The sequence below is a fragment of the Tetrao urogallus genome (genome assembly GCF_951394365.1).
Source record: "Tetrao urogallus genome assembly, chromosome: 6".
Taxonomy (NCBI): Eukaryota; Metazoa; Chordata; class Aves; order Galliformes; family Phasianidae; genus Tetrao; species Tetrao urogallus.
Window position 1 is genome coordinate 39,492,343 of NC_136819.1, and position 16,201 is coordinate 39,508,543.

The window sequence follows — 16,201 nt, forward strand, 5'->3', positions numbered from 1 at the left end:
AATGTCACTATGCTCCCATTTAACAAAGGAAAAAAAAGTATCTCAAGGGAATCAGACCATCTCTCTTGCATATGTGAAATGGGAAAAAGTCCCTGAAATTTACTGAAGAAGGCTGTTCTGATTTGTTGGAGATGGCGCCCACTCTACTACAGACAACTTTGAACATCAGGTTTAATTAATTTGTATACCAAACACAAATTGTATACCAAACCATTCTTTAAAAAAACAAAAAACCCAACACAACAAAAAGAACCCAGGAAAACTAGAATTGTTATCTCTGTTTACAGAAGACACGAGCAAGACAGAGACAAGATGAGACACTTACCGTATCAAGCATCTCTTTGGTATGAGCTGCAGACAAACAGAATCTGGCTCTGGACTCGATGATGGGAGTTGCAGGAAAGCCCACAACCACAACACCAATGTTCCGCTTTAGCATCTCACGCCCAAATGCACTGCCAAAAATAAATAAATAAATAAATAAATAAATCAAGGGAAATTGGTCAGAATGACACCTTAGAGACAGAGCAGTGACAGCACAAAGGTCTTAGTACGTTTACCTATAAATGCCTTCGTTAAACAAGCCTTTAACACAAGTTGGAGCTTCCAGTTCTTTCTCAGGGAGGTAGAACATCTAATTACAAAGGCTCTCTTTAATTCAATCCCAAGGTGGTCTTCCTCAAAAGCTTTCACTGTATTAAGTTCTAACAAAGCTGAAAGATTATATGTGGCAGAGGCTGGTCTTTTGGCAGGCTCTTTCTAAATGGATTTGTAACCTAAGCCTGAAAATCCTTCAGATAGGAAACAGGAACTAAGGCTCAGAAGTTTGACTATATGAGGAATGCCCCCTGCTGCAATATCCCAAAGCAAATGCTTCTGCTATTTCAAAATTGTTTGTTTCTACCAATTAAATTCAATTGAGGCACATTACAGAGCCACAGGATGTACTGCTTTTTGAAGTGCTTATCATGGGAACACTCAAATTGAAAAAAAAAAACAAAAAACAAACAAAAAAAAACCCACCAAAAAACCATCTAATCTAATGCCAAACATTTTTAAGAAAGATGCAAAAATCTCTATATGTGAATAAGAACAAGCTTTGCCACTACATGCCATGTTTCAAAGCAGTCTTTCTTTACATTTAGAAAAGTCTTAATATTCTTGTAGCATGCTAACTTTAAAGCAGATGGACAAAAAAAAAAATCTGTTAAACCTACCCAATTTTTGCTGGCATGTACAGCATCAGAGGCACAACTGGGGAATCTTCATTTCCATAGATGATAAAGCCCATCTCTTTCAGTCGTCTCCTGAAATACCTTGTGTTCTCTGCTAGCTGCTGCACACACTCTCTCCCTAGAAAAGAAATGAAGACAAATAGAAACAACATTCATAAACCACATGTGTAACTGCAGCACAAGACCTCTTCTCACTTAGGTACAGACTACAAATGCACAACTTGTGCTTACAGAAGTGTTAAAATTAAACACAAACTAGAATTCAGTCTCTTCTTTCTCTTTTAATCAGGATTAGTTTCTCATTTTCTGATAAGGCTGTTACTGAATGGAGAAGAACAAGCATAACTGTCTAATCTATCCCCCCTAATTTTTCCATACCTGAATTGTATCAAGAGATACAAAACAGTACAATAAGCTGCTTTTAAACAAGCAGCAAAGTTTGTTCAAAATTCACTGATACCTGCATGCTAAAGAATGGTTGGCTTATAGTTTGAATAGCTAACGAATATTGGTATCATATTGATCAGCTGGGGCTTCTCACCGTATATTCCTGCCTGTCTGTATTGATGGAATTACCACATTCCTCTCAGATCTGCCTGCTGAACTGATCAAGCGGCTGCTCCGTAACCTTTCTCACTGACAGCAAGCTGGGCTTAAATTAAACAGATTACCTCTGATAATCCAGCTCATTATGCACAAGCAGCAGCAGCCAATTTATCATGTGATCAGCCAATTCTGAATTGATTTTTTTTGGACACCTGGCAAAATTTGCACACAGGACATTAGACTGCTAGTAAAATTCAAATATCCCAGATACTCAGATATGCATGGGATAATCTATTTATCAGCTAAATTCTAACCCAGCACAGTGTATTACTTTTCTGTATTGCCCAGGAAAAGATCCGCACCATCTTTCCTAAGCAGTTGACAATAATACATTTCTGATTAGCTAGTATTCTAATGTGCTTAAAAGCTTAAACACTATGCCATTGATAAGACAACGATAGGTAACATTTATAGTTGCTTGTCTCAGGTCCACACAGTATATTTTTTGGATAATTGATCATCTAGACATTACCTTCACCAAAAGAGTAATTCATATACTTAAGCACTAAATCTACAGCAGTGCTGATGTATACCACAGTGAAGTTGGCTGCTAGATATCAATAGCCCCCCCTTTAAAGCTGTAGATAACATAAGGTGATCACCCAAAACGAACACCAAGCCTCAAAGAAACATTCACACCCACACAGCTAAGCTCCTATGCCAGAACAAATGTAGTTTTAAGAACCTATACAGTATTTGTAGCCAAGAGTATCAGACATTCCACCCACCACCACGCAATCAAAGGCAAAATCCCATCAAAGAAATGTAACAAAAAGGAATGAAACCTGTTGAGTTTGCAAAACTTGGTCTGTTATTTGTGGGCAGGAGCTGGTACTTTTAATTGTATTTGCTGCCATTTAAAACTTCCCTTCTCCTCCATTAACAGCTTGCTTTCTTAATCTTTTATCCCCTAGAGTTTCTAAAGGAGCTTAATTTTTCTTCCCTTCTTCACCCCAAACCAGCAAGACTTCATTAAAATGCTTCTTGCGTTTATGAAACTTACTTTGTAACTGGCTCACATTAGATCAGACCCTGATCTTTGCTGATCTAGCTGAGATTCAGCTTCTTCCTATGTTTCCAAACTAATGACTTGGTTATTCAGATACCCCAGCCTGCAATGTTTTGTTGTATTTGTTAAATCTCACAAAACCCTAAAACAAAAAATCCCACAAACAAAGAATCAAACTAGGCCTAGTCCAGAGACAAGAGATAGTGGGCTAAATGGCATTGCTTGCATTTCTAACGTTCAGGCAAACAATAAAACCACAAATGGCTAAGGTCAGCTTAGAAGAACAACCTATATACAAGGAGAAAAAAAAAAAAAAGCTACACATTATCTCCTGAGAAAGATGCATCTGCTTGTCCCTGTACAGAAATGCACAACTTTTGACAACATTTCATGTCAATAATTCTATCAAATTAAACATGAAATTTCACGGCTGCAGGAGCACTGAGATAACTTACACCGCTGGATGTAACTGCTGCGATCTGCCCCTCTTACACAGCCAAGAATGCAGATTCTCCCATACCACACAGCACGGAATTTACAGTACAGCTAAGCAGAAGATGAAACTTCCACACCTTCATAGTTTTCCAAATTGCCAGGAACCTTCCAGGCTAAAGATGAAAAAGCAACCTTAATTTGTAGTTGGCAATTGCTCCACAGTCTTCCATAAACTCTCATAAAACGAGTTAATGATTCTAGATTTGTCCTTACATACTGAAGAGTGCTTTGAGATACGAGTTTCATGCACAGCTCTCTACAGAGACATAAGCAACTACTAAAGCAACAGACAAACTTGGAAGACAGCTGCATTCTTCAAAGGCCTGTGGCCTGAGAAGCTTGTCAGCTTTTACTCTGCTCCAGAGCTGTCAGCTTAATTAAGCGATTCTCTCTCTAAAAACTTGTTGCCACAAACACAACAAAATTACTGAGATCGTAAGAGTATATCCAATGGTGACTTCTCAGTACCAACCATGCATCACTATCACTGTCTGAGAAAGAATGGCAGTTGTGGTGAACAAAGTCAAGTGTGCAGATAGCATGAACAAGAACCTGGCAGAGGTTCCTCTAGCTTCCCTTCTTCCTGCACCGTATGCAGCTCTTCTCCTCTGCACATCATTGAGCTTAGTCTTCTACACCGATATAAAATTCTGCACTTGAAGTCTTTTAGAGTGAGGCACTGGAACAGGCTGCCCAGAGATGTGGTTGATGCCCCGTGTCCCTGAAAGCTTTCAAGGTGAGGCTGGACCAGGCCGTGTGCAACCTGATCTAGTTGTGCACACCCCTGTTCACTGCAGAGGAGCTGAAATAAATGACCTTTAAAGGTCCCTTCCAACTCTAAGGATTCTACTATTGTAAGAGGAATATCAAGTGTTACTTTGAGTACAGTTTACAGTATAAAGCAAGAAGCATACACTCAGTCTTAATCTTTGTTAATATGAGCTGGGATTCAGCCCCACTGGTGTAGCAGGCTCTTACCTGCTTCTACAGTTTTTCCCATGGGCTCCATGAGCACAAAGCTGAAGCACGCATTGCTTGGAGACAGCAGTGACCAGGTACCGGTGTTGCTAATTCCACACCTACCCAAATCACATTCAGGTATTCAGACAGATCTTCAAAAATCCCTTCCCAGCCCAGATGTTTTCTAAAGCTCAGAGCTCTGTCCTCATCTACTCATCTGAAGGCCTAGAAAGACTGCCAGGCCTGCAACACTCCTCCAGCAGCTGGCTTTCCTGGCAGTTCCAACGCAGCTTCATTTTCAGATCACTCAGAGAAGGCCTACTCAGACACCACCCTTGCCAATTGTTCTTGCACAGGAGTTGTGCAACAGTTCTGGTAACATCCTTTAATCTAGGAAAGTGGAATGTGATGACCTTCAGGGGAAGGAAGAAAGAGAGGATTACTGGAATTGAATTCTTCAGAAGGCTGGAAAACTAGAACCCCTTATCACAGCAACTGATCTCAAGTCCCTTATGGGCCCTGTAAATAGCTTAAACTAACTACTGACAGACCTATGTTGGAATTAGGAGTATTAGCTAATAACTTGTCCTTTGCTTTTGTACCCTTTTACAAGTTTATTGCAGTTCTAACAAGATTGCTCTTGCAATTTAGTAAAACACGTATAGCAGTCAGGACATCATTTAACCTAAACCCTACATCCACCCCCCTAAAGAACATGCTACCATGGAATTACAGGTCACATGCCATCAAAGGAGGAGAAACACACCCCCTTTACAGCCCTTAGCTCAGAGCTGTAGTTGTGTGGATTCAGCAGAGAAAGAAACAAGAACAGAGAAAAGATGCAATAACTACCTTTGCTCATGTAGTTAAAACAAGCTCAACATTTACTGCTGACAGAGAAGAGGAATGTGCTTGTACTTGACACAACCTAATACCAGTTCACGATGGCATCAGTCACTTTAAACCTACTCTGCTCATTTTCATACCAACAGACAGCTTGCTCTACACACTGAATGCAGAATACCCGATAGAGCTGCAGTCCCCCCTCCTTTCCCCCTCCAAGCATTATTAACATGCAAACTCCCACAGCAGCAGGACTGAGAGTAACTAAAAGCTCCTCTAATGCCTTTGTGCTGCCCATAGCACTTGTGGTTGCTATCAACTTTACACAGCTAAGAATGACAGATGCATGCTTTTATATTTTTAAACTCTAAGCAAATTACTTGCCCATTCCATCAAGTGCAGAACCTTTGAAGCGTGATTTGACTGCAACAGGAGTGTTTTGTACTGCAAGCTGAGCCAATACACATAAGATGGATATCTACCATAACACTGGTGGAAAGTAAATCAGCATCTTTGCCAGAGGAGACTCTCACAGGTGAGAGGGATGATATATCACCATGGTGACTACCATATTTTATGGATCACATTATTTAAATAAACTTTAGCTATAGTGAAAACAATCTAAGAGATACTCAAGCAAGTACTTCAAGAATTTTGAAGCAGAAGTTGATGCTTACCTTAGTTATCTGCAGAATAAAGAATAACAACGAAAAAAATTTGCACATGCCAGCGCACCAAATCTAAACTCTTGCAGTGAGTTGGTTAAATACAAATAGTGACAATCATTTAGCCACGTTGCTCTTTAAACCACAGAAGCTTGTGCTTAAACAGAATGTCCAAACACTGCAAGGATTCTTGGACAACTCTTTACTTAGTGAAAAAGCAGATTAATAAAAACTATCCAAGAATTTTTGCACGGGCAGGCTGAATATATTAAAAAAATAAAGTAAAAGATGGATCCCTTTCATATCTGAGTAACTTCTCAACTCCAAATTAAAAATAGTTTCTACAAAGAACAAAGACGACCTAGAATTTGTAGTAAAAGCCCCGCTACAAATACCTAATATTTACAATATTTCTGTCAGCTATCAAGGCTAACGAATAAGTTAACATAGATGGCACTGGACTCAAAGGAAAATTTAGTTCAACTAGGACATGTTTTTTTTCTGCTCCTCATGATCTCAAGGCAGTAATTGGAAAACAGTCACAAATCTGTCCTTCCAAGCAACACTTCAACAACTGAAGTGGGGCTTCACGAGAAATAAAAGACATGTTGCATTGTACATAAACTGTCTACTGACCAACACTGCACTCCTAGAGGAGGAAACCAACTTCAGGGAGGGGGTGAGCGGCACTCTGTCCCTCCAACAACAAAAACCAATACCAACAAAACAACCCACTCCACAAGCAGGATTTTATTTGCTTGTTACACCAGGGATCGTTGTCACCTGGATCTGAAACAAAAGTGTGTGAAACAGTAGCAAAGGAAACTAAATGTTGAAGTTTTCAATTAATTCTTATACAGAGGCCTCAAAGCAACACAGCAAGACATACACATAAAATAGTTCCTAGTGAAACTTATCAGTATGCTAAAGCTCCTGTACAATTCTAATTGATCAAGAGATATCAGTCAATGGAAAATATATCACATCAGACAGCTATAATGAAATTACTATATACTTGCTCATTAACTAATTTTGTAACTGCTCAACATACCTTCAATCTTGCATTCTTAATTCCACATGTATTTTGTTGCCAACATGAACAACAAAGTTAAACTGAGCAATTTCATATCTGAATCTTCCATACCATGTGAAGGCTAACACCTTCAGTTTTAATGATTAAATGAAAGACAGGAAAAAAAAAAAAAAGAGATCTCTGGATATGAACAGATTGCTGTTCAGTACATGCAGAATTATTCCACTCTAAACAGACATCTGTTGCTCCAAGTACTCAGTCTCACTGAAACAGCTGAAGCTGTAACAAAATGGAATGTCCTCAGTCCCACTTTTTATATGTGATAAACACTAGTAAGTATTTGTAAAAATTCCCTGAGAACCTGCAATGATACTTATTAATAACAGCACACTGCCTGTGATAAGAAACAGCATGCATCTAATAAGCAGATTTTGAAGATTGGCTGCAGTATATTAAGTGCATATTTTAAGTTACCAGAACTCAGTAAAGATCAGGGCATGTTAATCTTAGCACGAGATGGAAACTCTCCATTAACTTTTTGCAGATGAGATCTCTAATGCAATTTGTTTCACACTTTTCAGGTGTACCCACCTTACAAACTCTTGATAATGCAGAGGTACAGGTAAGAAGCCTTAAACCATCTATTGAGAGATGTACCATTCCTCATTTGTGGCAGAATCATTTCTCTTAGTATGGCTTATTTTAGTCAAGGAAGGAGTTTATCCCAGAGTAAGTTTACCCTGAATAAAATCACACAATCACAGAATTGTAGGGGCAGGAAGGGACCTCTAGAGATCACTAGATCCAAGCCCCCCTGCAAAGCAGGCTCTCTACAGCAGGCTGCACAGGTAGGCATCCAAGTGGGTCTTGAATATCTCCAGAGGAGGAGAATCCACAACTTCCCTGGGCAGCCTGTTCCAGTGCTCCATCACCCTTTACTGTGAAGAAGTTCCTTCACATATCAGTGATCAAGTCCATGGCCATTTCCCCTTGTCCTGTCCCCACAGACCACTGAAAAGAAGTGGAAATAGGGAAAAATACCACAGCAATACTCATGCGAAAATGACCTCCACAGAAACAGTTTGCTAGGATGTCTATTGATTTTACAGGACTACCTAGGCAGGTCTCTTGCTTCTCCTACCCTGATGGCCATGATCTATCTAGAGAATTTATTAAACAATTTCCCTCTCCTTGTATTACCAGGGACTCCACCCAGGGAAGTGGTGGAGTCACCGACCCTGAGGGTGTTCAAGGAAAGACGGGATGTTGTGTTGAGGGACATGGTTTAGTGGGAGCTATTGGGAATAGGTGAACGGTTGGACTGGATGATCTCTTAGGTCTTTTCCAACCTTGGTGATTCTATGATTCTATTAATGCTTTTGTATGACTTAAGTTAATTTTCTTATTTTAGGAAAAAAGTTCCCTGTCAAATAAAAGTGCTTGTGCAGATTATGGTAGCTGGGGAGAGAAAATGTTTGTGTATAAAAACCAGCAAAGAAGCAGATCTCAACTTCCTTCTTTGTGAAACAATACTGAAAGTATTTGATAACACAAACAATAATGCTTACTGATTGCCGTTGGTAACAACTGAGCCTCCATATCCCCACATGGAATAAAAATAAAAGTGGAAAGACTGTTCTGACCATTAATCTTCAGTCCACAATGATATGGCTAACATACAACCCAATTTTATGGAAATTCTTCACCACACACAGCTTAGAAGTTTTTATTTTTGCACAAAACCTGTACATAGTAAAAGATCACAAAAACAGTAGAATATCCATCCATCACTGAAAACACACTAAAAAAAAAAAAAACAGCCACAGTCCATTATGAAGACAGAACAGTAATGCCATCATGTCCTGCTCCCTAAGCAGAAATTAAAGTGGTCTAAATACACGCTACTTGGAAAAGATATGGATCAAGTTGCAATGTTCTTTGTTTGCCTTTGAGAGCACCAGCATCAACAACTGAAGATAGAACATTGTTTCATTAGCATAGAAAGAAACCCTTTCCTCATAACTGTTTCTATCAATAAGCCAGACAGCAATAATTTCTACTTCAGAAAACCTGTAGTTTCTGACATTTTGAAGTATTTAACTGCGTATACTGGTGATGAAACCTTGGGTACATATCATCCTCCAGAACTTTGTTTTTTCAAGTCTGAGTGACGCTATAATATATTCATGCCTGTAAATTTTTCCACATTAAAATCCCCTTGTTTTTGCAAAGGCTTACACTTCTATTCTGTTTATTATTCCTACATTTCTGTCTTTTGGTTGGCTATTTCAGTGGAAGACATAATTCAACATACTCTGTTTTGGAAACAAGCATTTTTCAAATCTCAACCAGGAACTCAATATTCTTTTGCTGATTTAACAGATTCTCCACTAAGCTTTCTGAAGTTAAGCTGCCTCCTGAGGGCTTGAGGATCTTTTGCAATGCTAACATACTAACTCAAGTTGTTTTCTGGACACTAAACTTGTAAATACCTCAACATTAAAAAACACAGACAACTTCTTAGAGAAGCAGAACAGGCATAAAGGTACCTTTTTTTTTTTTTCTTTTTTACTTACATAAAAGTATTTTTCATATACAGTATAGAAAATTCCTTTTTCAATACTTATCCTAAGAAGCACAAAGTCAAGCACGATTTGTGGTTACATTTGCAGAACAGATTTGCCAAATGGCAGAAAGGACAGGTTAAGAAAGGACAGTTAAGAACATCTGAGTGGAAACATGAGGCAGATTCAAAGCCAGGTAGTACCTATCTGTGGGCTACAGCCAGCAAGGTGAAAACTAGGAGAGAGATTTTAAAGTACAAAATACCAGAACACTGAGCAAAATTCCTTTTCAGTACTCATTAAATACTACTTATCTTCCAAGGAAAAGTTACACAGAGAGAGCGTGATGATGCTCAAATGCCATAATAAATGTTAACGACTCAGGAACATAATATCTGCTAGATATTAAGAGGTTTGTAACATCATTTGTCAGAAAGATGACATGAACTCACATCCTAAGGCAGAAAGGGAGGAATCAATCAATGATCAATCTTGCCAAAGGCCCTCACCTGTACAAGGCCAGAATGGTCACTCTCATATAGCAATCTTTTCTTTTTTCAGTCCCCCACACAGGCAACCCTGAACCAGAATTACAACAGCTCAGAAAAAAACATGAAGGTTTACAACAGTGTTCCTGGTTTGTACTGAGATCATAGTACAAAAGCTAATGACAAGGAATGAGAGTAAAAATTTCATCACACATGACAGGTCTTGTCTCCTTTGACATGTTTTTCTTACGTCAGTGTTTGAGTTCTAAGAACCGGGTGGCTTCACGCAGATCAAACCATCTCCTTTGAATTTGCACTCGTGAATGCTGCACTGGTGCCAATATTTGCAGTAAGAATTCTGTATCTTTCATTTCAGATGTTGTCTGCAGATTTTCATTACAAGTCTTCAGCTGAGTATTATATACAATTACACTAAGTGATCTGAGATGGCAGACAGACATGTTAAAAAATATAAGGTGAAATACTATACTCTCATTTGCTTTATTAAGTAACAGCTTATGCAGGCAAATGCCAAGAGAACCTGCCAAAGCAATGACAAACTTTAAAAAAAGAAAGTAATTAGTATCATCCTTTAATTCAGTGCTACAGACGTGCATTGCTGCTTAACAACTCAAATGCCAGTATTTAGCAAACGTTCGAAGAGAGAAGCAACAGCTCTGCTGGGTTTTTTGGGTTTAAAAGCAATCTGGAAATGGGAAGCACGCTTTAATAGTGAACCCGACGCGATGGAGGGTCCAGGAACTTCCACTAGGGGCCAGTGCTACACAGGGGTAACCTGAAGCCCTCTGCTCTCACAGCTGTACCTCAAGCAGCACGCCCTGGTGCCCAGACCACGGCAGGCCAGAGCCTGGCCGGGTGCAGCCGGGAGACGGCCCAACACTGCAGAGCCACTAACCGAGGTGGACAGCTGAATCAAGTTATTTATTCTTCTGACACACTTGCGTGCTTCCTGAGTTCACCACTCAGGAGATAAACTACAAATAATGTGGGAGGAGAAGCCTTGTTTAAGAGCCAGCACACTTGAAAGCATGAGCTAGGAAATCAAAAGACTGTAGAGAGCTCGTGTTTGTCAGCCATATGGCAGCAGCATTAGCAGCAATTTATTTTAGGAGCCACAGTGGAGGGCTTGGCTAACGACCACTCCAAGTTAACCTCGTGTCTATGGTTTTGTAACACAATTGTATGCAGGGGATTTGCCTGGATTACATGAGTGTGCTGACAGCGGAACCAGTGCAATGGAGAGCAAAATGCCCAGTTCTGTAAAGGAGAGAAGAAAGCAGTTAAATCTAATTTTTTTAAAAAATAAATAAATAAAAAAGCAACAGCAAAGCCAGGGATTCAGAAATAGAAAAATGAGAAAAGAAAAATGACGGCAGCTAATGTTCCTAGCATTGAAAGGTCCCAGAGAAATAAAACTTACGCTAATATGAAGTATCTGTCATTGCAAATGCTGTTAAGCTAAACAGTTCCAGTAGAGTTTAAAGGCACGACAAAAAAACAGCTGGGTGCATGTATTGTGTACTCACTGAGTTTACATATACTGGTGAGAATGAAGCCTTTGGCATATTTCAAAGCCCAGATGGATGTTTTTATATTTGAACTTTCTGATTTTGTTTGCAACTCCCAACTGCATTTAGAGTTCGCCAAGACAGACTGTTAGCACCACAAACTTCATCATAAAGAGATACAGCTCTCACCACAAAGAGATCATGTGAATCTGTTGATGTGAATGGAAAAATACGATCTGCTAAGGAAACTCCATTTAAAACATTCAAACTTAAAAGAGGTTTCAAAAACTGTGGTGATGTGTAACACAGGCACTGCCCCAGTTTCCCGGAAAGTCTATGCTGGTGATCACAATAGAACCTGACTGAGCAGGTTACATATGCATTCAAAACACTGGAAAGAAATATTATCTTTTTTTTTTTGTACTCCCCAATCTGTGCATCATTTAAACTGTAATTTCTTGACACAAGCAAACAGACCTAAGGCTTTCAGAGAAATTGTGACAAAATAGGTGCTGCGTAACACGGCAATAAAATCAACTAAAACAGTCACTCATGCAAGCACAGCCTTGACAGTATTACAGTTATCTGATGAGGCACCTTTTGCCACAAACAGCAGACTTCATTATGTGTGCAGGCACTTTGACATACAGCATAGGGTTAGAGACCAACATGAATAAATATTTTATGCAGTTAAATAAAAGTAGCATTACAAAGCAACTGACTTGATTGAAGCCAATGCTTGCCAAGCTAGAACAGGGAGCTTTTCTACAAGAAAATACCTGCTATAACAGTCCAAAAACTCAAGTTTTAAAGAAATGAGAGTAAATCTGTATAATGCTACTGATACAACGCTCAAAAAATAAGATGGGTTAAAAGACCCTCCAGCTTCAAACCTGGTTAGTCTTGGTTCCTAAATTCACCAACTTCAAACCAGCATAAACAAAATATGTAGTAATATATATGAATATACAAAAGGAGTAATTTCCATTAGTAATAAGCTTTCCATTAAAGATGTTTAGGAAACAATGAAACTTTGAAATTATGAATCCTTAGCCATTAAAGAAAGAACACAAATGTTATCTCTTTGCCTAGACTCAGCACCATTTTTGTATAAATGAACACCTATCAAAAACAGCAGTGGCTTTTCTGGGACTAGAAAAGTAACACTTGGACATACACTAGCTGTTAACTTCTGCTGCTTTACCATGTGGCAGATAAACATTTAAGAACTTGCTCCACACTTAAGAGCTGTCTACCACCCTCAACACCACATATTTCTGCATACAGTTGAACTTGCCACTCCAGTCCTTAGAAGTATGTTCTAGCTGCCTCACAACTATTCACAGAATTGGCAGCGGGAAGCATCTCATATACCAGTATTCATTTATGCACATACACTGTCAGTAACCAACTATCACACTTTCTGCCTTTCTCTCTCTCTCTCTTTTTTTTTTTTTTTTTTTTTTTTTTTTTTTTTAAATCAACCTGCATCTTCCCCAGGCTGACCTTGTTTCAGTCACACTAATTCACATCCTGTATTCTTATCAAATCCTACATTTAAGGATTCAGAGGGAGGTTACTGTGCACATCCTTCAATATTTGCATTCCTTAGGAATGGTACATCAAAAAAAATCCACAGGGAAGAATGACTCTGTCATTGCAATTAGCCAAAAGTGGGTCCAAGTCATTAAGAAGTATGTGAATGAAGGGCTGCTTTAACAAACATACCATCATTACCAGATGCCTCAGTGACAGATTTTGATTAAGCTGCAACTGAAACATGAGGTGACTGACCTACAAGTGTCAGAAAGACAGCCTTATTTAGCTCAGGTTATGTCAGAATGTTTTACCAAAGTATGCTTCCACTCCTAGAGGAGAATCTGCAGTAGCTGGTCCCAATAATCAGTATACAGACTGTAGCCACTAATGAACTGATGTCTTGGAGAGAACTTCCTTATTCTCCATTGTGGGAAGAAAAGGTTTGGTCCTGAAGGACTTAAAAGAAGGCTTAAACAAGAAATGCAAGAAGATAATGTATTCGCTTGGTCGAAAGTCAAAGGAAAGGATGCCATCCAGAGGGACATGGATGTGCTTGAGAAGTGGACCCATCAATAAAGTCAAGCACAAAGTGCTGTACGTGCACTGGGGCAACCTCGGGCATGAATACAGGCTGGGCATTAATAGATTGAGAGCGATTCTGACAAGAATCAACTTGGGGGTACTGCTGAATGAAAAATTGGACAAGAGCTGGTAATGCATGCTCGCAACCCAGAAAGCCTGGGCAACATAAAGAGTGTAACCAGCAGCTTGAGGGAGGTGATGCCTTCCTTCTGCTCCACTCTTTGTAGACCTTACTTGGAGTACTATGTTCAGTTTTGTGGTTATGTTCTGCTCCAACTTAAGATGGACGTGAACCTGCTGGAGAGGGTTCAAAGGAAGGCCCTTGAAGACGATCAAAGGGCTGGAGCACCTTCCCTATGAAGAGAGGCTGAAAGAGCTGAAGTTGTTTAACATGGAAAAGGCTCTGGGACGACTTCACTGTAGTCTTTCAATAAGTAAAGAGGGTTTGTAATAAGGATGAAGTGAGGTGTTGTTTTTTTTAAACAAAGATATGTTCTGTACAAATACAGAACGTCGAGTAATGGTTTTAAACTGAAAAAGAGTAGATTTAAGTTAAGGTTTAAGCCAAGCAGGGTCAGCTACAGCAGGCCGCTCAGGACAATAACCAGTTGGGTTTTGACTGTTGTCCTAGATGGAGATTCCACAACCCCTATGACTTAGCCTAGTTCCAGTGTTTGAACAACCTTAAATTTCAATTTCCAGGAATTCCTACTCCATTCTCTTTGATAAATCTCAAAATTATCCAAAACTTATCATTTACTAGATACAGAAAACACCTGCAGTTACCTATGTTAACTCCTTTCCATCTTGCACTCTTAGCCAGCTTCCACAACAGATGATGACATTTGAAGTCTTTCTTTTTGACAAACTAGTAATAAGTATGCTGCAACTTTTTATTCATCAACATGGCGCACAAGTGACATGAGCCATCTACCCCAAATGGATTTAAACTGCTGAGGTATTCTGCCCACAAAAGATGCAGACCTATGCTGCTAAACCCCAAAATAACACACATCCGTTTCTTATATATCTTGGCAGCCAAAAAGCAAGTCAAAGTTGCCAGGGCACTTTGCTCATTATGAGTAAAATGCTTGGCTGAATTTTAGTTACAACTTAACATGGCTCCAGTTATTTTAACCTGCGGCCAATCCCCCCATGAATGTCCAAACTGCTTAGCCACAGAAATAACAAGCATAGCAAAGCAAAGTTCAAAGTGTTTTCTCTTTACATCTAAATCTAAGATAAATGTTATTCATGCTATCCTGTGCAAACATAACTGCAAGAATTCCAGCTCTAAAAATAGAAGCGGTAGAAAAGTAAGAACTGGTAATGAGCGTTACTACCACTACCTTTGCCAAGTGAAGAAAACCCTAAAATGTTTTGCAGAACTGGCTGATGACACTTTTCTCTGCAGCAATTAGCCTCACAAAAGGCATCAACATACCCTGGCAAGAAAAGGCTTCAACATAGCATTGATGTGATTATTACAAAAAGCAAATACAAACAGTAAACAGAAGGGGTTTCTGAAGCAGAAGTTATAATCCGTGACAAAAAAAATCATCATGTTCTGAACTAAGATTAAAATTTGGAAGTGGAGACCATCCAACATCCTCAACAAATCATACAGTACAGTATGTCTCACATTCAACGTGTTCCATTTGCAGTTATTTAACCCCATCTTAGAGGGGAGCTGTAATCTACATGTAAGAATCAAAGCTGCTTCTCTTCCCCAAGACCCACGCAGACATTTGTTTAACAATCATCATTGGCTCAGACTTTTTTTTTTTTTTTGCCAGAGCACAGAACTGAGCCTGAGCATATCATGAAATTAGGCAGATTAGAAGAAATAACACTTTGGCTGGGGCAGCAAAAAGCAGTTGTAGCCAGGAGGATGAATTAGCTAACAAGCTATCTAACATCACTCTTACCTTTTACTTATAGATGCAAATTCACTACTTGGCAAGTTTTCATAAAAGGAACCTACCTCCCTGAAGCTACAGCAACCAACAAGTTTAAATACTAGCACTCCTTGAGGAAAAACCCTTTAACAATACGCACTTTCCTTACTACATTAATAGTCCTAGGGTGGTAAAGGACAATAAATGGTGCCAATTACAAGTGAAGCACACAAGATTTTCACTACCAGTTATTCAAGCTCTATCTCAATAGATTAAAGGAACTGAACCTGCAGCAAGAATTCACTGCTGGAAAACCCTATGCACCATCTTGCTTTCTATTTGTCCCCCTCCCCCCATAGAGGTATGTTTAAAAGACGCTAAAAGAAGCAAAAAGCTTTGTGCCCAACAACAGGGGAATAAATCATTACCATAAACAATATTCATTTATTTTCCATCAATCTTGACACGAAGCATCTAAGTCACCCACTGCTACCAAAAAGCTGCAGCCCTGCCAGAGTCATATAATTTACCACAACCAGATGGTATGCTGTCAATAAAAGGGCAGCTGTCACTCTAGGGCAGAATAATTACCTTCCCTTTGAACCAAGGACAGTGTTTTCAATAAAAACCCAAAGCTGTTTAATGCAACTTCCAGTCTGTCAGGCTCCTACTGTGCAGCTCCAGGCTCCACTAGACTCACAGAAGTGAAGGAGATCACTTTTTGAAAAGCATAACTCAATTCTCTCATGAAGGAC

General features: G+C 39.3%; 1 protein-coding gene across 1 annotated transcript in view; it reads right to left on the bottom strand.

Annotated features, from left to right (window-relative positions):
* Positions 1-16,201, bottom strand: part of SPTLC2 (serine palmitoyltransferase long chain base subunit 2) — a gene marked incomplete at both ends in the record, with an annotated part of 63,145 nt that overhangs the window by 3,938 nt on the left and 43,006 nt on the right. The window contains 2 exons of the mRNA XM_079536808.1: positions 326-455; positions 1,218-1,353. Coding sequence (XP_079392934.1) covers positions 326-455; positions 1,218-1,353 — 266 coding nt within the window. The remainder of the gene's footprint in view (positions 1-325; positions 456-1,217; positions 1,354-16,201) is intronic.